Raw genomic sequence first — 22963 nt, 5'->3', positions numbered from 1 at the left:
CATGCATAGTATGCACTCACTGACAAGTGGATTAGCCTCAAAGCTCAGAATACCCAAGACACAATTCACAGACCATATGGAGCTCAAGAAGGAAGTTCAAAATCTGGATGTTTCAGTCCTTCCTAGAAGGTAGAACAAATTACTCAGGGTAGGTAGAGGGTGGGAGGGACTTGGGAGGAAGAGAGGAGTAAAGGGGGGGAAAGAGGTGCCAGAATCAGGTATGGGAGGAGACTGGGATGATATCCAGAGGGTCAGGAATTTGAGCAGAGTTGTGTAGTAATGGGAGATGGGGAACTTGTGGTAGCCACCAGCAAGCAAGTCACAGATGCCAGAAAAGCAAGAGGCTCCTAGGACCCAACAGGAGTGAAATTACCTGAAATACCAAAAAAGGGGGAGTGAGAGGCTGTAGAGACCATATCCAGAGGTTAAGCAAGGCCCCTGGTTGGGGTATGTGGTCAGACACTCATCTCTAATTTTTCAACCCTGAATGGCCCTTGTCTAAAGGAAATATGGTGAAAAAGTGTGGAGCAGAGACTGAACAAATGGCCATCCAGAAACTGCCCCACTTGGGGCATCCCATATACAGAAACCAAATCAGATACTACTTCAGATGTCAAGAAGTGCTTGCTGACAGGAGTTTGTTAAAGCTTTCTCCAGAGAGGTTCTACCAGTGCCTGAAAAATACAGAGGTGGATGCTCACAGCCAACTGTTGGACTGAGCATGGGGACCCCAATGGGGGAGTTAGAGAAAGGACTGAAGGAGCTGAAGGTGTTTGCAACCCCATAGGAAGAACAACGATATTAACCAACCAGACACCCCAGAGTTCTCAAGGAATAAACCACCAACCAAAGAGTACACATGTAAGGACCCATGGCTCCAGCCACATATGTAGCAGAGGATGGCACTGTCTGGCATCAATAGGAAGAGAGGCCCTTGGTCCTTGGGTGGTTCAATTCTCCAGTTTAGGAAATGCCAGGGTAGTGAGGTGGAAGTGGAAGGCACCCTCATAGAAGCAGGGGGAGGGGGATAGTACAGGGAGTCCAGAGGGGAAACCAGGAAAGTGGATAACATTGGAAATGTAAATACATAAATTATCCGATGGAAAATAAAAAGCACACATTTTCTTTCTTCTTGTTGTATTTGTCTTTGGGTCTCTCCTTTCACCATGGAGGTTCTATGGATCCACAGCAGGTCATCATCATCTATAAAAAGAACATGTGCCTCCTGAGATATCTAGTGACTCTGCTAATGAGGTTGTCATTTGGTTTGAACATATAATTTTATGTGTATGTGTATGTGCATGTATATGTGCATGGGTATGTGCATGTGTATGTTCATGCACATGTTTGTATATGAAATGGGGTTGAAGTTAACATATGCATTCAGGAACCCACAGAGATCAGAAGAGGAAAAAGTTCCAAGGAGCTGTAGTTACTGATGGTTTTGAGTTGCTATGAGGGTGCTAGGAACTGAACCTTGGTTTTCTGAAAGAGCAGTAAATCCTCTGAACATCTGAGATCTTTCGAGACCCTCTCCTATTGATTTATCTTTTCACTTTATTTCTTATCAGTCTTGATGGTTGATTATTTTATGGAACAGTAATGAAAATGTAGTTGAAATTCATTATGCCTTCCAAAATTAATATTTTTACATGATTTCCAAAAATAAATATTTAACATATGCATCTAATATTAATAGTGGAGAGATACAGTTGATTTCATTTAGGAATTATATAAGTGCATATTTGTTTCACATTCAGTTGGGTACTTTTAGTTCTATGAATTAATAATTACAAAATTTAGTTTGCCATGTTAAAATGTGACCTTTAGACAGTAGCATTGCAGTCAACAGACTTACATAAACTATAAATTATTTTAAAAATAGTTGGCTACTACCAACTTTGTGGATAGTATAATAGTATCATTGATTATTTAAGGTTATTTTCTGTCCAAAATTTATTATATATGAAGCTAATATGTGGAAATCACATAGAACCGGGTTCATGTAATATCTGCTATGTTGCAATCACTTAGAAGAATAAAACAGTTTAACTCTAAGACACCATGCATTTCCTCTATGATCTCTGGATAATGGTATGCAAATAGAGTAGCAGTTACTTAATAGTATTTAATGTGTAGAAATTTTAGCTTAAGGATATTTATTTTAATTTTTAAGAATGAAACTTTAAAAACTATGAATTATAAATATTGGATCAAAATATGTTTTGGGAATATCTGTTAGAATTTATCACAGGGCTGGAGGCTTTAGCAGGTCCAAAGGAATGCGGAATGTAAATGGTCAGTCTCTGATACATGTATCCAAAGACCTACAATACAGTATTGAGTTGACAAGGAACACCCAGCCCTGCTCAGCATGTTAACTTACGAACAATATCCTTGTCTGCTTTGTTTTGCCTTTTTTTTCTCTCTCTTTGTACATTTTACATTACAGTAGTGTTTCACCCTTAGGACAAAGCGTTAAAGTGGTCTGGTACTATAATAAGACTGCTTGGGTCAAATCTCCTTGTAGCATTTCTTATGGTGCAAAGTATTGAAGAAATCCTTTAACATCTTTCATTCTCTAACTATTAACTTCAAATGGGGATAATAAAATCACAGAAGAGCACTATGAATTAATTAAATGACCATGTACGAAAGTACAATGAATAAATTAGTGAATTACATGAATTAGTCTAGTATACATAACAGTCTCAAAAGGAAACTGGTCACACAACAAATGTTTACATTCTGAGATAGATACAGTATATTTAAAGTCAATTGTCACAACATAGAGGCAGCTACCTAGATATAATTATTCCAAATCGAATTTATTAAAACAATAGGTTTTCCACAAGCCTGTGAGAAACTGTCAAGTTACCTTATACGAGAAATGAAGAGGTGTTACTGTTGGTCTAAGTCCACTCAGCATTTGGTGGTATTAGTATTCTGTATTTTGTGTTTTGGTATCACATAATCTAAATGTGGATTCAAAAATAAGATGTTGGAATCTAATTTACAATGTCAGAAAGCAGAGTTTGAGGGATGTGGTTAGGTGATAAGGGTTCTAGAGGGAGAATGTTATTGGTAATTTGATGAACTGGAAAAATCTTTGTAAAAAAGAAACAAACAAACAGACAGCACCTTCCACATGGTAAAACACAGAGGAAAAGCATCATCTAAGAATCAGAAAAACAGACTCTCATCAGAAATAAAAGGAGCACCTTAATCTATGACTTTCCAGGATCTAACACTGGAAAATCTGTTGTTTGCAACCTAACTAGTTCAAGGTACTCAATAGAGTAAGGTAACAGATCAATAAATGTGCTGGTATTAGGTCGCACCCTTCTTCGTATCCCTGATGATGTATAATGAGAACTACCATTTCTCCTCTCACTTGCCCAGCAGTATATCTCTCAAGAAGATCCGTGGCAAATATTTTGGGCAAATTTGTGAGTTTTAAGGAAATACGCTCTATTTTTACATTAACAGCTCTTTATCAGACATGTCCACTGTATTGTAGTATGCCTTTATATTTTCAAGTTCTTGTCAAGCAAATAATTTCAATGCTGAAAAATTTCAAATTCTCAATAATTTTCTTAGATTCTATCTTTGATGTTGTATCAAAAAAGTCATAAACAACAGCGAGGTTTCCTGAACTTTCTACCTCATGATAGTACAAAATCATGAGTTTCCTCATTCACATGTAGGCTCAAAATGCATATGAAATTAATGTTTGTGAAGGGCATGCCCATGTCCAAACACCTTTGTTTGGTTTCAGCCCATGTGTGCTAGGATTGGAGGATACATTGTTGAAAACTCTGCTCCTTCTACAACAATATCACTTTAGAACTTTAGTCAAAGATAATATGAATATATACATGCGAGTTGATGTCTGATCTTTCTACTCTGTTCCAAATGTCTGATTTTTCTCTTCTTTCAATAATATACTCTTTCATTAATGGAGATATAGAGATCAGATGTATAGAAGGATGAGAAATTGCTCTTCGATGTTATGTCAGCTCATATGGGTCTTTCCCATTTGGAGATAAACTCTAGAATTAGTTTTTTCATATCAACAAAATGGTATAACACCTGGGATTACACTGAACCTATGGCTAAGACTGAGAAGACCTGACCTGTAAATAACAGTTGGTCTTCTTAGCATGAGAGGGGTCTATGCCAAGCCATAATTTTACCCCTTATTTCTGCCACCAAATTTTAGTTTTCCTCATATATATCTTTTATTGTTAGGATCAGATTTAGGCCTATATATGTTAATATAAATGATGGTATACCTAAAATTTCTCATTGTACTATTTAAACTGGCATAAAAGTAAAGGTTGACTTTTACATATTTAACCTTGTATCCTCCAGTCATACCATAATTATTTATTAAACCTAAGTTTTTCTTCTTTTATTTAAGCCTTCTTTAACATTGCCATTTAAGGTTTTCTCCATTAATTAATTTATTCACTTTACATCCTGATCACTACTCCTCCCTCATGTATAAAGTACTTTACCCTATCTCTCCTCTCCTTTTCCTCTGACAGGCTGGTTCTCCTCTGGCTTATCCCCCATCCCTGGTACATCAGGTCTCTGCTGGAATAGCATATAATCTCCCATTGAGGACAAACAAAGAAGCCCAGTTAGGGGACATATTTTATAGACAGGCAGCAATTTTTGGGTCAGCCCCATCTCCAGTTGTGGGAGAACCCGTATGAAGACCTTACTGCACATTTGCTACATATGTGCAGGGGGACCTAGGTCCCGCTTGTATGTGCTCTTCTCTTGGTTGTTCACATACTAAGAGCCTCAAGGGTTCAGGTTAGTTGACTCTATTGGTTTTCTTGTGATGTTCCGATCTCCTCCAGGGTCTACATCCTTTCCTCCTATGATTCCATATCAGTCCCCAAACTCCATCCAATGTTTGGCTGCAGGTCTCTGAATCTATTGCAGTCAGCTGCTAAGTGGAAATTTAGACAGGACCAAAGTGCTTCCAGATAAAGAGATTTTCTGCATAAGTAGTCACAATGTCTGTGGACTTCTTCCTTACTTTCTTACCTGAATTTCTTTTTCTGGTCCTATTACATGGTCCTAGCTCTAGATCTCTGTTTCTACATCAGTGTAGCACTTAGAATATTTTACAATTATGTCACTTTTCAATTAGCTTTCCTTATCAAGTATTCTTCAAGGCTGTATTAGTAATCCTTCCTCTTTTCACTCATTACCCATGCCTACTAGGAGAAAATAACCTGGAAGGTAGAATGTGTGGTGGAAAATTGTGGCTCAACGCATGAATACAAAGAGGCCTCAAATAAAAGGGTCTCAGGGGAAGATTAACTTTGCAAGTGAAATTTTCCTTCAAATGGGCCTCACCTGCTCCCAGCCATTCATCTATAAAATCACTAATTCAACATATTGATGTGTTGTATCCTTTAATAATCAAACTAACTGTCAACACTGCCACAGGATAGTCCAAGGCTCTCAATAGATTAGTCTTTGTGAAGACTGAGAGTCTTTCACTACACACAATACTGTAGCTAGAACTATGTTGTAGAAAACATTTTAAGGAACTTCTAGCATGATTACATAGTATAGTCTCTAAGCACCTTGATAAATGTTCTATGAATATTTTTCACTTAATTGCATAACACACAATCTTGTTTGCCCAAAAAGTTACGAGTGATTTTATTCCCAATCTTAAATTCAAAGGCAAGAACAAGAGCTACCTCAAATAGGCAGTCAAGATGGTTTTGATGAATTTCAACCTTCTTGAGCTACAATGATCACTTCTACATATCAGTAAGTTATAAAGGAAAACACCACTACCACAGTGAGACGGAAGGACAAATCTCACACCGAATATTCTTTCAGGGGAGCATTTTCAAATGCATTTCCTGGTATACTCACTCTATTTCTAACCGTTCACTTGTCAGTAAAATACCTTTGGACCATCACTTCAAATTACTATTAGAAACATGGGGAAATATTCTCTACTTTACTGTTTCACAGCAGAGGACAAAGTAATTTAATTTTAGAAATGGAAAGGGTGGCATGTTGAAAAAAGCTGGGAGACTTACCCAAAACCCTCTTCATATTTGGGAGAGAATTTTTAATTTTTCGGTCATTATATACCTCTCTATAAATGAACAATGTAAGACTACCTTAAATGAAAAATAGTTACTAGTCCCTGGAAGCTCTGGAGGTCTGGATGGTTAATATTGTTGTTCTTCCTATGAGGTTGCAAACCCTTTCACCTCCTTCAATCCTTCTCTGAACTCTTCAATTGGAATCTCTGTGCTTAGTTCAAAGATTGGCTGCAAGCATTTGCATCTGTTTTTGTCAGGCTCTGGTAGAGACTCTTAGGAGACATCTACATGTCAACAAGCACTCTTGGCATCAGCAATAGTGTCTGTTTTGGTGTCTGCATATGGGTATGGATCCCCAAGTGGGTCAGTCTCTGGATGGCCTTTCCTTCCATCTCTGCTTTACTCTTTATCCCTATATCTCCTTTAGGAGCAATTCTAGGTTAAAATTTTGGAGATGGGTGGGTGGCCCCATTCCTCAACTAGAGGTCATGCCTAACCTCTGGATATGGTCTCTACAGGTTCTCTTCCCCTTTGTTGGGCATTTCAGCTAATGTCATTGCTGTTGAGACCTGGGAGCCTCTTGCTTTCCTGACATCTGGAACTTTCTGTTGGCTACCCCATTCCCCATTCCCATTGCTCCACACCTCTGTTCAATTTCCTGTCCCTCTGTACATCTTCCCTGTCTCTGACCACACCTGATCCTGCCCCCCTTTCCCCTTCCTCCCCTCTTTTCCTCCCAAGTCCCTCCCATCATCTACCTCTAGTGGTTATTTTGTTCCCCCTTCTAAGTAGGATTGAAGGAGCCACACTTTGGTCTTCCTTCTTCTTGAGCTTCATATGGTTTGTGAGTTGTATCATGGATATTGTGATTTTTATTTTCTAATATCCACTTATCAGTGAATACATGCCATGTGTGTTCTTTTGTGACTGAGTTAACTTACCAAGGATATTTTCTATTTCCATTCATTTGTCTGCAAATTTCATAAAGTCAGTATTTTTAATAGCTTAGTAGCACTCCATTGCATAAATGTACTACATTTTCTGTATCCATTCCTCTGCTCGGGGACATCTGGGTTGTATCCAGATTTTGGCTATTATAAGTGAGGCTGCTATGAACATAGTGGACCATGTGTCCTTGTTATGTGTTGGAGTACCTTTTGGATATATGCCCAGGAATGATATATCTGGGTCCTTAGGTAGTACTATGTCCAACTTTCTGGGGTACTGCCAGACTGATTTCCAATATCAGCCAACCAGAACCTATGAGACTAAACCATCAACCAAAGAATACATATTGAGAGATTCATGGCTCCAGCTGCATATGTAGAAGAGGATGGCCTTATCTGGCATCAGTGGGAGGGGAGGCCTTTGGTCCTCTGAAGGCTTGATGCCCTAGTATAGGGGAAAGCTATGACAGTGAGGCAGAAATGTGTGGGAGGGTGGATGGGGGAGCACCCTCATAGAAGCAGAGGAAGGGGTAATAAGATAGGGGGATTGTGGAGTGGAAACCAGGAAGGAGGATAACATTTGAAATGTAAATAAATAAAATAACCAATAAAAAGAAGAAAATTATTTACTAATTCTAACTTGAGGTAAGTCACTATGGTCTTTTCACTCTAAGAGAGTATGTAAAGAAAATACACATAAATGTTCAATAGATGCTAATTGTTTCTCAACTATTTTATTTGTTCTTATTAACCAAACAGTAGCAGCAGACCACAGAGGCATCCTAATAATGAAATAGTCTTAGAAATTTCAGAAGAGAATGGTTGAAAGATGAACTATTATATATTCAGTGCTTATATAAAATAATAATAAGGTAGCATGTGATTGTTACTTTTGCTGGTTTTTAATTAGTAGGATGTCAGAGTGGTTTCTGACATTTTTACCATTGTACATTTATTCAAATGTACAATTTTACATTTGAATAAAACAAGATGAAATTTCCCTATTGATTATGTCCTTTCCCTTACAGAAGCTATTTAGTTTCATGAAGTCCCATTTATCAATTGTTGATCTTAGAGCCTGAGCCATTAAAGTTCTGTTTAGGAAGTTACCACCATCCAATGCTTTCTAGGCTCTTTCCCACTTTCTCTTCTATAAAACTCAGTGTATCTACTTTTATGTTGAGGTCCTTGTTAAACTTGGACTTAAGCTTTGTGCAAGGCAACAAATATTGATCTATTTTCATTTTTCTACATACTAAATAACAATTAGACCTGCACCATCTATTGAAGATACTTTCTTTGTTTCCATTGTATATTTTTGGCTTCTTTGTCAAAAATTAAGTGTGCATAAGTGGGTGGTTTTATTTCTGGGTCTTCAGTTCTATTCCATTGACCAACCTGTCTGTCTCTATATCAATACCATGCAGTTTTTATCACTATTGCTTTGTAATATAGCTTGAGGCCAAGGAAAGTGATTCCCCCAGAAGTTCTTTTATTAAGAATTTTTCACTATTCTGGTTTTGTTTTGTTTTGTTTTCCATGTGAAATTGAGAATTGTTCTTTCCATGTTTTTGAAAAATTGTGTTGGAATTTTGATGGGGATTGCATTGAATCTGTAGATTGCTTTCAGTAAGATACCATTTTTACTATGATAATCTTATCAATCCATGAGCATCGGAGATCTATGTATTTTTCTGAGGTCTGCTTCAATTTTTTTCTTAAGAGATGTGAAGTTCATGTCATACAAATGTTTCACTTGTTTGGTTAGTGTTACTGTAGACATTTTAAATTATTTGTAACTATTGTAAAAGGTGTTGTTTCCCATTTTCCTTCTCAGCCTATTTATCATTTGTATAAAGGTAGGCTAGTAATTTTTTTGAGTTAATTTTATATCTGGTGACCTTGCTGAAGTTGTTTATCAGCAGTTGGTAGAATTTTGGGGGTTGCTTATGTATACTAGCATATCATTTACAAATAGTGATACCTTGACCTCTTTGCCAATTTGTATCCCTTTGATCTCCTTTTGTTGTCTTATTGCTCTGGCCAGAATTTTGAGTACTATATGAAATAGATATGGGGAGAATAGGCAGCCTTGACATCTTTATTTAGTGGGATTGCTCCAAGTATCTCTCCATTTAATTTGATAATGGCTGTTCGTTTGCTGCAAATTGCTTTTATTATGTTTACATATGGGCCTTGAATTCCTGATATCTCCACTACTATCCTTTAACATGAAGGAGTGTTGTATTTTGCCAAATATTTTTTCAGCATCTAATGAGAGGATCGTGTGATTTTTTTCTTTGAGTTTGTTTATATAGTGGATTATGTTAATGAATTTTCATATATTGAACCAACTTTGAGTCCCCAAAATGAAGCCTAATCGATAATGGTGAATGGTCATTTTGATATGTTCTTGGATTCAGTTTGCTAGAATTTTATTGAATATTTTTCCATCGATATTCATAAGTGAAATTGGTCTGAAGTTCTCCTTCTTTCTTGGGTCTCTCTGGTTTAGGTATCAGAGTGATTGCAGTTTTATAGAATGAATTAGGTAGTGTTCCTTCTGTTTATGTTTAATAGAAGAGTTTGAGAAGAATTAGTATTAGCTCTTCTTGAAGGACTGGTAGAATTATTAACTAAAGCCATCTGGCCTTGAGCTTTTGTGTGTGTGGGGAGGGAGAGGTGTTTAATGAGTTCTTTTATTTCCTTAGGAGATATGGGCCTGTTTACATAGTTTACCTGCTCTTGGTTTAACTTTGATACATGGTACCTTTCTAGAAAATCACTTATTTCATCTGGATTTTCCAGCTTTCTTGAGTATTGGGTTTTGTAGTCGAATCTGATGATAATTTGAATTTTCTCAGTTCCGGTTGTTATGTCTCCCTTTTCATTTCTGATTTTCTTAATTTGGAATCGGTCTCTGGGTCCTTTAGTTTGGCTAGAGGTCTATCTATCTTGTTGATTTTTTTCAAAGTACAAGCTTTGGTTTTGTTGATTATTTGTTTCCTTCTATTTGTTTATATTTGATTGATTTCTGTCCTGAGTTTGACTATGTCCTACCTTATCCAAAAATGACCACATAATCAGTCACAAAGCAAGCCTCAACAGATACAAGAAGATTGAAATAATACCATGCATCCTATATAGAACACCACAGACTGAGGCTAGACTTCAATAACAACAAAAGCAACAGAAAACCCACATAACCATGGAAACTGAAGAACTCTCTACACAGTGATAACTTGGTCACAAAGAAATAAAGAAAGAAATTAAAGACTTTTTAGAATTCAAAGAAAATAAAGACCCAAAAGACCCAAACCTATATGACACAATAAAAGCATTGCTAAGAGGAAAATTCATAGCACTGAGTGCCCTCATACAGAAACTGGAGAGAGTCTACACTAAGAACAACATAACTGAAAGTCCTAGAACAAAAAAAAATTACTTTAGTTTAAATTAGATCCATAAACTAGTATGTTTTATTGATTACTTTACCAAACTAAATCATCAGTATGCTAAAGTTTTACATGAAATTACTCAGCTACCACAAAGTCACACCTCAGGCTTTAAGGTGAAAATAATACTATAGAAAAACCAGATGTTTGTCACCCTGTACTGCACAAGGCACATCTGAGTCATCTCTCCACCCCAAAGTCTCCTTTCTGAAATTTTATAGGAAAAGTTTGTGTAATTTTTAAGGTAAGGAAGCTAGAATTGTATTTTCCCAAGCCCTACAAAGGCTAGATTCTGCTTGATTATGGAATGACTCTTCCACATTTTATAGGGAAGCTTTTAAATAATATACACCTGAAAGGAAAATGACTTGAACTTATATGTTGGTCTTACAGAGCCTCTTTTAATTTTCATGTAATTGTTATCTCCATCACAGAAGATGAGGGAGCGGTGAGGTGAGATGACTACACAGGTGAGACTGTATCCTGATCCACCAGGCTCTTTAAGTGCTTGTTGACCCTGGAACTACAAACCTGCGTTGCTATAAAGCCTGTGGTCATGAACTAGCAATATTATCTAAGGTAAATGAGAGGCTGCAAAACACTCGAAAGAATTCAAACCACTGGTGGGACTTGATGGGTATACAGTTGTAGAAATCATTTTCAAGGAGTCTTCTACTAGGTATGTATACCGCCTGTGGATATATATATATATATATATATATATATATATATATATATATATTTATATATATATGTGTGTGTGTGTGTGTATATATATATATATCTCCACCAAAACTAGATAGTACCTATGAAGCCATGAAGTGCATGCTGACAGCAGCCTGATATAGCTATCTCCTGAGAGGCTCAGCCAGAGCATGACAAATACAGAGGTGAATGTTAGCAGCAAACCATTGAACTGAGAACAGGGTTCCCATTGGAGGAATTAGAGAGAGGATTGAAGAAGCTGAAGGGGCTTGCAACCCCATAAGAAAAACACCATCCAACCAGAGCTCCCAGGGACTAAACCACCACCCAAAGAGTACACATGGACAGATCCATGGCTCCAGCTGCATATGTAGCAGAGGATGGCCTTGTTGGGCACCAATGGGAGGAGAAGCCCTTGGTCTTGCCAAGACTGGACCCCACCCCCCAGTGAAGGGGAATGTCAGGTGGTGGAGGGGAAGCATTCATTGAGGGTGGTTGTTGAGGGGGAACACTCTTATAGAAGAAAGGGGGGGATGGGATGGGGGCTAATGGTGGGAAATAGGGAAAGGAAATAACATTTAAAATGTAAATAAAAAATATCCAATAAAAATATTTACAATAAACAAAGGGAGATAATATGAACTCTGGGTGATTTCAGGACTTATTCACTCCTATCCAACACTGCATTACAGAATTTCTTTAATACTGACTATTACTGATATGTTATTGTCTCATGTTCAAGAAGCCAAATATCTAGATGGCACATGTTGCTAGTTATCAGCATTTCACAGCTGGATACCACAAAAATGAATGCATTTCCATAGAGTCACTAAGTCTGGACTTTTCTCCTATCTACACTTTCCATTAATGTGGACAAATTACCTTCCAAACGAGTAAAGCAAATCTTCTAACATGAAATTATCAGTATCAGAATGCCACTGGATGTATAGCTCTCAATCAGTTAAGCAATTATTTGTAGTTTTTGCTTCCTGGAGGGCTATTGTGTTTCTATACACTTAGAGATTGCATAGTTTTTGGTTGTTATTCTTTTATTAACCCATAATGTACTCAACTCATTCTTAAACATTGTTTATACACAGGAATATGTAAACTTCCCTGAAACTGATAACTCCTGCACTAAATCAGGGTTGCCAAGATATTTATTGAACCTATATTGTTAAAGGATTCTAGGATTATTATGAAGCCATCCACCTTCTATAGAATAAGAATCCCTTCTCTAGCTTTCTCATCATACCAATGGCCAAAAGTATCTTAAAAGAGGTCAAGTCATCACAATGCAAATGAAATAATAGCAGAGAGTTGAAGAGAAATAAAAACATAGGGCCACACAAGAGAAGTCATCTTCCTGCTCCTCCTGCAGGATTAGATAGATGTGATATATTATTTTTCCAAATTACCCACCTATGTACAAATGAAGAAGCAGAACATACACACACAGTCAATAACAGCCAACTAGAGAGTTGATATTTTAAAAAATCATTTATAAATTACAGGAAAAACAATTCTGAAAAAGTCCCTTTTTTCCTATTTAGTTTGCTTTCCTAACCTTTGCTTAATTTGGTAGAGAGATATTGACTTGTATTTTTAAAAGGTCAAAATCAATCATTGTTTATCAATCAAAACATAAAATCATTTGCATCATGTTCCACTTTGGTTAAATTTCATGTCGATAGTTTAGTCATTGGAAAAAAGAAGAATCGTTTGCCCTTCACATGCAATTTACTGGTATCCACAGAGCTCATGCTTTGGTAATTTCGTAACAACTCAAAAGGTGCATGTACTTAAGTAAACCCCACTTTGACATAAGTAACACAGTACTTTATAAAATTAGTCAATGTAGAAAACAGTAATGGGAACACCCTATATGCAGTTCTCGTCACAGTGTTTTAATTTATTATTTGATTGTGAAACAACAGTTATAAAAATGGAATGAAATAAAGTACAAAGACACAACCTTTTTAGAATTTTATTGATCTAGTTGAGACTAATTTATAGGCACACCTTGTTCAAGCTCAATTCTTTATTAGGTAGGGCTCACAGGGATCCTGCATGTATGTACACTTGATTTGTATTGAGTTTCTGATGACTTTTGTATAACAAGGAGGACAATATAGAAATCCTTATAAATAAATACTCTGTGAACTAGGAACTTATTAAAGCCAAGTAAGAGTAGAGATTCTTTTATATATTTGTTCACATTCTCTCTCTGTGTATCTGTCTATCTTTCTCCCTCTGTATCTCCCACCCTCCTTTTCCCTCATTTGCTCCTTCTTTCCACCTTCCTATCTCCTTCTGTTCCTTTTTTTCTATCTTTCATTTCTTTCCCCCATTTTCTGTACATCTATGACATTCATGTCCAGATCCCTGACATATTACTGCTACCAAACCATTTTGTTTAGGAATGGAGGTTCAGCTCATATACATACTGCATGGCTCTTCATTTGCTGGGATCATTTTGTGCAAGCTCACCCAGGCTTAATGACAAAGGAAAGGACTTCCCAAAGAAATGTGGAGAGGAATCTGAGGGAATCTTCATCATCAACTAAGGATTTTTGCACGTTGTAGAGATTATACCTTGCACTGCTCAGGTAAGCCTAATGCAGTTTTTAATTTGATAAGAAAAGAAATTAAATCCAAGAATTTATTGCATCAACTCACAACCTCAAATTGTTTCCATTTTCTTATTCCCAGGGGTCTTTCCACAGAATTAACCTGTCAGAAAGCAGGAAGGGAATAACACTGATTTATTACTAAAGGCAAAGAGTGACTTAAGCTTGAGGGATATTATGGGAAAGGCTCTAAAGGGAAAGAGTACATTGTGTTTAAGTTGACACAACCAGAGAGGTAAGTCATTAACTAAAAGTCCAGCATAGACAGGCATTTAATTTAGTCTTCCAGCCAACTAGTCCCTCAAGATTATAAAAATCTTACTGTAACATCCCAATAAGCTGATCATTTAAATGATACATGAGAATTGACTTGCTAGTTCACTTCAAACAGGAGGCCCCAGAGAGCATAGGATGTCCCAGAGAATCAGTCATTTACAAAGGATTTATAAAAGAGAATGCCAGTACCAAACTTTATGTGACAAATGACAAAGAGCCACCTTTCATTTCATTAAACCTTTTCCATGCAAATAACAGAGTAGCTTTCAATCTATAAGCTCACATAATCTAATTATCTTCTTAATGTTGTTAGAGAATATTATTCCATTTCAGGGTTTTTTGAAAATTCCCCAACCTCTATCACTCAAAGAATAGTAGGAAGTAGTGCTGAAATATATTTCTAGGCATAAAGATCAAAGCGAGTTCCAGGGGAAATTATCAGTTAAAGAATATAGCCTTTTCTCCTAATAGGGTCTCCATGCTACACTTCAATGTAAAGTTAATGAACAAATTCTATTTCTAGATCATCCAATTTAGATATTTTCGTTCTACGTTATTTTAATAACCTGCTGGGATTACAACTAATTTGATATATGGTTTTATAAACTTTCATTCTTATAGCCAAGTTTTATATAAATATACTGATTTCAAACAACACATTTGTATCACACAACACACACACACACACACACACACACACACACACACATGGTGGATATCAACAAAATAACTAAGGACTTCAATTTTTTATGAGCTTCCGGCTTTCTAGTAGGAGGGAAAAAATGCAAGTGTATACGTTACATACCTCGGTAGCAAACTGCTGCAGTCCACCAATATTAATTGGCCCCTCTTCAGTAGCATGTAAGTTGCATCCTCCGACACAGAGGTCAGATGTTGGACAAACCATTCCGCAAGTAAGACCAAGAGGATTATCGGAAAAAATCAGCTTAGCTGCACCATAGTAGTTCTACAGAGAAAAAAGAAAATGTGTATTATGGCACGCTGTACCTTAAGTGCGCAATTATGGTATATTATTTCTTTGGGGGGGGTGCAACTACATTAAAGGTCAAGGTGTTGAATTGCAAATGAGATATACATGCGACGGTGGTGTTCATCAACTGGCATCTGCATAATCACAAACAAAAATGATACCACACACACACAGGAGAGCTTATACCCGTATATTAATAATAGACTACTTGTTGAATTTCAGAAATTTAACATTTAAAAGAGTATCATCCACAACGCATGATAGTATAGCTTTCCCCTAAATTCTCCTTCACGTTTTTACCCAAAGTGACTTAGGAGCTTGTTATGTGACCTTCATAAAGAAATAACAGCTTTTAAGACAATAGAAACAAGAAAAATTATATTGTATAAGCTTCCGCATGGCTAAATTTAAAAGAGTTAGGTGCTTTTCTCCTTGTCCCTTCTGACTCGTTTCAAGACCCTCAGTTGATAATGTCTCTCAAACTCAGCCTCTCACCAATGATGCAGCGGGCAGTCATGACATGGACTCTGACTGAGACCTGAAACAATTCATTACCTCAGCCATTACCTAACACTGGATGCCTGTAAACTAGCTTATGATATTTTTATTGTTAATAATTAAGTAGTAATTTGTTCACAAGTAAGATAATTCAAATCGTGAACGAAAATTTAAAAAGAAATAATTTAAAGTTTTGTAAAGCAGGACAGTCAGAAAGAGAATAAAGAGACATAACACATAAACATAAAATGGTGTCTTGAAGGGAATCCTGCAAAGATAATGGGCATTCGGTAAAAATAAGAGAATTCAAATAAAATGAAGATTAGAATAAATCTCTTTGGGCTTACGGGGTTATCCTAAGTGTGCCATACTTGCACAAAACTTAAAGAGGAGAATTTTGTGCAGATAGACATTGTTGCTCATGTCGGCAGTGTAGCTTTTGTTTAATGGTTCTTAAATATTTTCCCAGTACTTTGACAATCCTCGATTCCATCTGATCATCTCTAATACATCACCATGGAAAGTAGACTAATCTGAAACATGCTAAACCATTAACAGATAAAAATAAACACATAGCAGTAATGATAAAATAGTAAGTTAAAGAAACAGGTCACCAACAAGTTAAAGAGAAAAATCTGACTAAGAAAATGTTGACATCATTTCAATAAAAGAGAAGAGAAAATAGGCAAAATGATTAAAGTTATCACCACAGTATATAGATCCATTTATTGTTTAAAAATGTATCATTTTAGAACTATATCAAGAAAAAAATCTATAATTTTAGCAGCACTGGTGATGGTTTGAAATATTTGCCTAATTTTGTGTGACTCCTCACAACAAGCAGTGTCTAATGGTTAATATATATATACATATATATATATACTAGAAATATAATAAAAGTATATTTGAACCTGAATTCATAACTGAGAAACACAAGCAGAAAAATCAAGTGATTGGCTGATGGATACCAAACAGCATATAAGAAGTTATGACAAGATTCATTCTAAAGTGTATTACCCATCTCGCCATGATACTTCAACATGCCACTTCAATGTCTTGATTTAGGTAGAACACATATTTTTATTTACAGATACTTAGACACATAGAGACACACACATACACATACACACGCACGCGCACGCTTTTCTTTGTAAACTATAGAGAACATAGTTTGTGATGTTGACTGTATTTGAATTCCGCTTGGTGAATACGCTGCACAGTTTCTTCATTTTTGGTTTCTGCATCAGGAAATATCATTAAGCTAGAATGGGCAATATTTTCTCAGCTGTGACAGTTGAAGCTAAGTACCAAAAGGAAAAGAGAAATGAATACTACTCAGCTATTAAGAAAGAGGACATCCTGAGTTTTGCAGACAAATGGATGGAACTAGAAAGTATCATCCTGTGAGGTAACTCAGACCCAAAAGAGCATGTACGGTATGTTCTCATTAATATGTGGGTATTGACCAAAAAAAAGTACAGAATACCCAAGATACAGTCCACAGAACTCAAAAAGGTCAACGAATTGAAAGGGCCAAGTGAGGATGCCTCAGTCCCACTTGGGAGGGAGAAGAAAGCAACCACAAGAGGGTAGGGAGGGAGGATGAGACGGAGGGGTAGACAAGGGAGGGAAGGGGGTGGGAGTTGGGGGGAGAGGGGAACATGATTTGGTATTGGGTTGGAGAAAAGGACTGAAGCCCACCAGAAAGAATGGAAACAGGCAGCCTTGGAGGCTAAGAGCTTTGGAGAACCCTCCAGAACGTACCAGAGACCTGGGAGGTGAGAGATCTTCAGGACTCAAAGGGGGACTCTAGACGAAATGCCCTAAAGTGGAAAGAGGGAGCTTATTGGGCCTACCTCCAGCAGAAAGACAGGCCATCAAGTGAGTGATGAGATTGCTATCCCACAGTCAAAGCTCTGACCCATAATTCTTACTATCTGAAAGAACTGCAGGAATGGAAATGGAGAAGATCCAGTGACAGGTCTAAAGCGGGATCCAGCTCAAGGGGAGGCCCCAAGACCTGACACCATTACTGAGGCTGTGGACCTATCATGATTGCTCTCCAAAAGACCCAACAAACAGGTGAAAGAGTCAGATGCAGATATGTGAACCCAATCAAAGAACACAAGTTGCTGACCCCTGTGGTTGAATTAGGGAAAAGCTGGAGGAAGCTAAGGAGGACGGCCACCCTGTAGGAGGACCAGTAGTCTCAATTAACCTGGACCCCTGAGATATCTCAGACACTGGATCACCAAACAGGCAGCATATACCAGCTGAGATGAGGCCTCCAACATATATGTAGCAGAGGACTCCCAGGTCTGGGTTCAGTCAGAGAAGATGCACCTGACCCTCAAGAGACTGGAGGCCCCATGAAGTTTAGAGGTCTGGTGGGATGGGGATATCCTTGTGGAGCCTGGAGAGACAGGGAGGAGGTATGAGTTGTGGAACAGTTGGAGGGTGGACTGGAAGGGGAAAAAAATCTGGTGTGCAAAAATAAATCAATCAAAAAGAAAAAAAAAGCCAGAAGCTAGAAGGAACCCAGATATCCTCCAAGAGTAGAATGGATACAGAAAATATGGAACAGTTACACAATGGAGTACTACTTACCTATTAATTACAATGACATTATGAAATTCTTAGGCAAATTGATGCAATTAGAAATTATCATCCTGAGTGAGATAACCCAGTCACAAAAGAACACCCATGGTATGTACTCACTGATAAGTGGATATTAGCCCAAAAGCTCAGAATATCCAATATACAATTCACAGACTACATGAAACTCAAGAAGAAGGAAGACCAGAGCATGGATGCTTCAGTCCTTCCTAGAAGGGGGAACAAAATTCTCAAGGGAGGAAATATAGAGACAAAAAGTTGGAACAGATACTGAACAAAAAGTCATCTGGAAACTGCTCCACTTGGGCATCCATCACATTTAAGGTCACTAAAACCAGACACTATTGTGGATGCCAAGAAGTTCTTGCTGACAGAAGCCTGATGTAGCTGTCTCTTGAGAGGCTCTGCCAGGGCCTGACAAATACAGAGGTGGATGCTTACAGCCAACCATTGGACTGAACACAGCGTCCCAAACGGAGGAGTTAGGGGAAAGACTGAAAGAGCTGAAAGACTTTGCAACCCATAGGAAGAACAACAATATCAACCAACCAGATTCCCCAGAGCTCCCAGAAGCTGAACCCACAACCAAAGAGTACTCATGGAGTGACCCGTGGCTCCAGCTGCATAAGTAGCAGAGGACAGCCTTGTCAGATATCAATGGGAGCAGAGGCCCTTGGTCCTGTGATGGCTTGATGCCCCAGTGTAGAGGAATGCCATGGTGGGGCTTCAGGAGTGTGTGGGTGGGTGAACACCCAGGAGAAGCAGGAGGAAGGAAGTTGGAATAGGGGTTTTCCTGAGGGGAAACTGGGAAAGGGCATAACATTTGAAATGTAAATAAATAAAATATCTAATACAAATAAATAACAGGGCCTAATAAAAATAATAATATACCCAGTATGTCAGACACACAAAGATAAACACATAGTAGGAAAAACAACAGAATGTGTTAACAGTTGATACATGTAAAAGTGAAAAGTTGAGCCTAAAATTTGCAGTGGTGTTTAAATTTTCACCTCATTTTTCATCCTTTCAGGACTATTTAATCTCTTACGTCATGCTCGTGTGGCAATTTTATAACCCTAAAATATGAATTCAGAAAATTAAACTAAAAATATTTTATATTTGAGATATAAAAATAATCTTGTTATAAAATAAATAACCTCACATCCCACCATCAAGATGCCCAGATCAGTCCAGTGTTTGGGGATGTGAGTACTCAGAGTAAAAGTATTCACAATCCTTACAAGAAGAGGACACCTTTTCAAGCCTTCCCTGGAAGCCATAGGATCAAAATCAGTCATGTCCTTCTAGCCAGTGAGATGATTCTCAAGGTATTTTTCTCTTACCTTTTAAGAGTAAAAGATAGAAAATTTAAATAGAGAAGGTACATCATAGGCATCTAGGTTGACTCTGACTAGAAGACCAAGATTTCATCAACACTTTCTTTTTGGTTTTCTGTCAGAACATTTTAGCAGTTGTTTCATCATGTAGAGAAAATATAGAGGGTATGTTAGAAGAGATGAAAAAATTCCCTTTAGGTAAAGTCTTTGGGGGGAACTTAATTATTATTTTGATCGTTTTTGTTGTTGATAATGGTTTTTTTTTTTGCTTTTCTGTTTGTTTGTTTTTATTAATGGGTATTTCTGTGGAGCACAGGATGGTTGATTAACAGCTCCGGCCAAAACTCTGAGGGAAAATGATGTTTAAAACAATGGTTATTTGCAAACCAACACAAAAGCTTAACCATTGAAAGTTTACTGGTTCTATATTTTTTTCAGGTGTAAATTACCAGGTTGTACCTGACTATTCTAATAGCATATTCATCAGTCCACTGTGTGCCACTTAGTTAAATAAGTACTTTAGTTAAGATACTTTCAACTTTAATACTTTGGTTCTTATTTTTAAATTATAATTTGAAATTTCCCTAGTATCATTTCTCTATAATTTAATGATTTTCAAAGTCATTATTGGGAACTGAAAATTTTTACCATCCTGCTCTTCTGTCATGCAGTGTAACTAATTTAACAAATAGTCCTACCGTATTCAGGCCTTCATATCACTACAAGATTATCAATAGAGCTGGTGGATTTATTTTAAAGTGTTCTTCCCTTTTCCCGTGACAGTTTTCACAGATGGAATCATCCTTCCAAGATACACTCCAATCTGTTGCATTTAAAAAATACTTGTGTTAAACCTCAGTAAGTTTGCATGTGTGAGAAGGGTGAATTAACACCGCTCATATTCCTGGCGTAAGCTCTGTACGAATGAGTACATGGGTGTAAATTAATTGGATAGAAAATGATTTTAGTATCACATGCTAGAGACAGGACCAAGAGGATTACTTTGTGTAAAGCTATCATCATGCTTTTGTGTATTACATGTGAGTCTCAATCATTTGGCAAAAACATATATTATAGTCAGAACACATAAAAAGCCTTTTCTCCTGATCGGGGAACATAGAAACCCTACATTCAGATCCAGCTGTGGTGGTGTATGACCGCAACTCAGAGCTCTGGAGGCTGGTGAAAGAGGATTTTGAGTGGAAATCCAGACTGGGGTATCTAGTGAAATGTTGTTAAAAATAAATAAAATAAATAAAACCTTTACCCTCATAACACATTCTTAAAAGGTCAAGAGGGAAAGAAAAGGATAGGATAGTCCTATCTTCATAGGCTAAATTTTGATAAATTTTATACAATATAATTACATATTTTCAGACCACAAATTCAGTCAACTGCTCTCAGTTAAACTTAAAGTGTAAAGAAATTAGCATGTCATTCTTGTGGAATTTATGAGTTGCTAAACTTGAAACATACACACACACAGACACACAGACACACACATGCTTATAAAACATGCACAGTTATTCATATCCAAACACAAACACACATACACATTTACACATGGGAACATATACACATAGTTACACATACATACAATTATACATGAATACATACAAACACAGTTATAAATGCACATATTCATACACATATTCATATTTATGTACACAGAGATAGACAATGGAGATACTCCCAGATTTGAGTTCTATCACAAAAAAGCCCTTCAATTGGGGAAATATATAATTCTCAGATTAGGACTTAAGAAAAAAGAAAGCTATGATTATTTTGATTATGTCTTTTGTAAGTTGATATAGATTTGACAAAGATACAATGTTGCCCATTAAATAACTTAATAAACATAAGCCAGCTCTCCAGTCTTCATATAGATTTTCTCTTCCCCAAAAGCTTTTGTCAATGTTAATTACTTGAGTTTTATTACTTTTAGTATCTATATAAAATCCGTTTGATGCATAATAATAAGAAAGGAAATGCAAAAGCTATTTATGATGGTCTAAAAACAACCATCCATTGGAAAGCCACATAAATTGTTATAAACATATGAAAATTGGCACACAATATGTTATATAAAGTATCTAATCAAAACAAGAAAGTCACTTCTGTTCCTTACGTTTCTTGCATCTTGTCTCCTTTTTTCAACTTAATAAACATAATTACTTATAATTCCACCCATGAATTAGTGGCACCAACTCAGGAGACATGTAGGTGTAACCAATACAACAATTGTTTGATGTATGAGCAAACAATTCTTCAGCAGGAGAGATAATGAGGAACCTGGATCATCACTATGCCTTTCCTTGACTTAAACAGAACGACACTTTCATTCATACCCAAATCCAACTTATGTGTGTTAGTAAGTGTGAGTTCAGGTGTTTGGGGCATACTTGTGTGTAAAGGACAGCAGGAAACCTTAAGTATCCATGCTCAGGTATTATCTACAATGATTTTTTGAGACAAGGTCGCACAAGATCTGGACCTTGGGAAATCTGACTGTCTCCCATTCCCTAGGTGAGGAATTGCAAGCCTATGTACAAATCTTAAAAGGTGATTCTGGGGTCCAGCCTAGACTTATTCTTTTTCTTCATTGTGACAAAGCCAACTTCCAACTGACTTGGTCAATCACACAGGTCATTTCTAATGTATTTTTCTTGTGATTCCACATGTACCAAGAAATACTAGAAATAATTTTGGACAACATATATTCTTGAATATTTGGTCAGCCTGAAGAATAAATTATAACTAAAAATACCTTTCTAATCTGTGCTTGGAAAAAAAATTCCCCTCTATATAATAAATAATTACTGTGATGGAAGAGAATTTATTACTGGAAAGGACTTGAGAAGAAATTCTACATATGCAGTGTCATTCTATCTTTGTATGACGCCTTTTCAATAATGCTTTTTCAGTAAAATATTTGTAAATATGTACTTATGATGCTCATATTTATCTGCTATGCATCTTAAATTTTACTTTTGCCTAGGTTCTAAGCCATAAAGTTTACCATGACTATAGCCCATCCAATATAACTCTAAGGCCAAATATGTACTGCTATTTATTTCTAATAAATAAAGACTAAATCCATTATTAAAATATATAAAAATTAGTAAAATATTCCAGAACTTTTAATGACAAACTAACATAAATAATGAAAATAAATGTGGAAAGAATGAAAAGTTTCATTATGCAGAACAATAAAAAAATACATTTTATAAGACATTTTAAAAGGTGTAATTTTATATTCTCTGTGGACAAAACCCTTATTTATAATAGTCAGAAGCTGTAAAGAACCTAGTTGCCCTTCAACAGAGGAATGGATTCAAAAAATGTGGTACATCTACACAATGCAGTACTACTCAGCTATCAAAGACAATGACTTCATGAAATTCATAGGCAAATGG

General features: G+C 36.7%; 1 protein-coding gene across 1 annotated transcript in view; it reads right to left on the bottom strand.

Moving 5' to 3' along the window:
• The window catches only part of Dpyd (dihydropyrimidine dehydrogenase), an 864105-nt gene that overhangs the window by 647806 nt on the left and 193336 nt on the right, over positions 1–22963 (bottom strand). The window contains 1 exon segment of the mRNA NM_031027.2: positions 14908–15069. Coding sequence (NP_112289.2) covers positions 14908–15069 — 162 coding nt within the window.

This window comes from Rattus norvegicus, chromosome 2 (assembly GCF_021556685.1).
Source record: "Rattus norvegicus strain SHRSP/BbbUtx chromosome 2, alternate assembly SHRSP_T2T, whole genome shotgun sequence".
Taxonomy (NCBI): Eukaryota; Metazoa; Chordata; class Mammalia; order Rodentia; family Muridae; genus Rattus; species Rattus norvegicus.
This window is presented reverse-complemented; position numbering and strand designations above follow the sequence as displayed.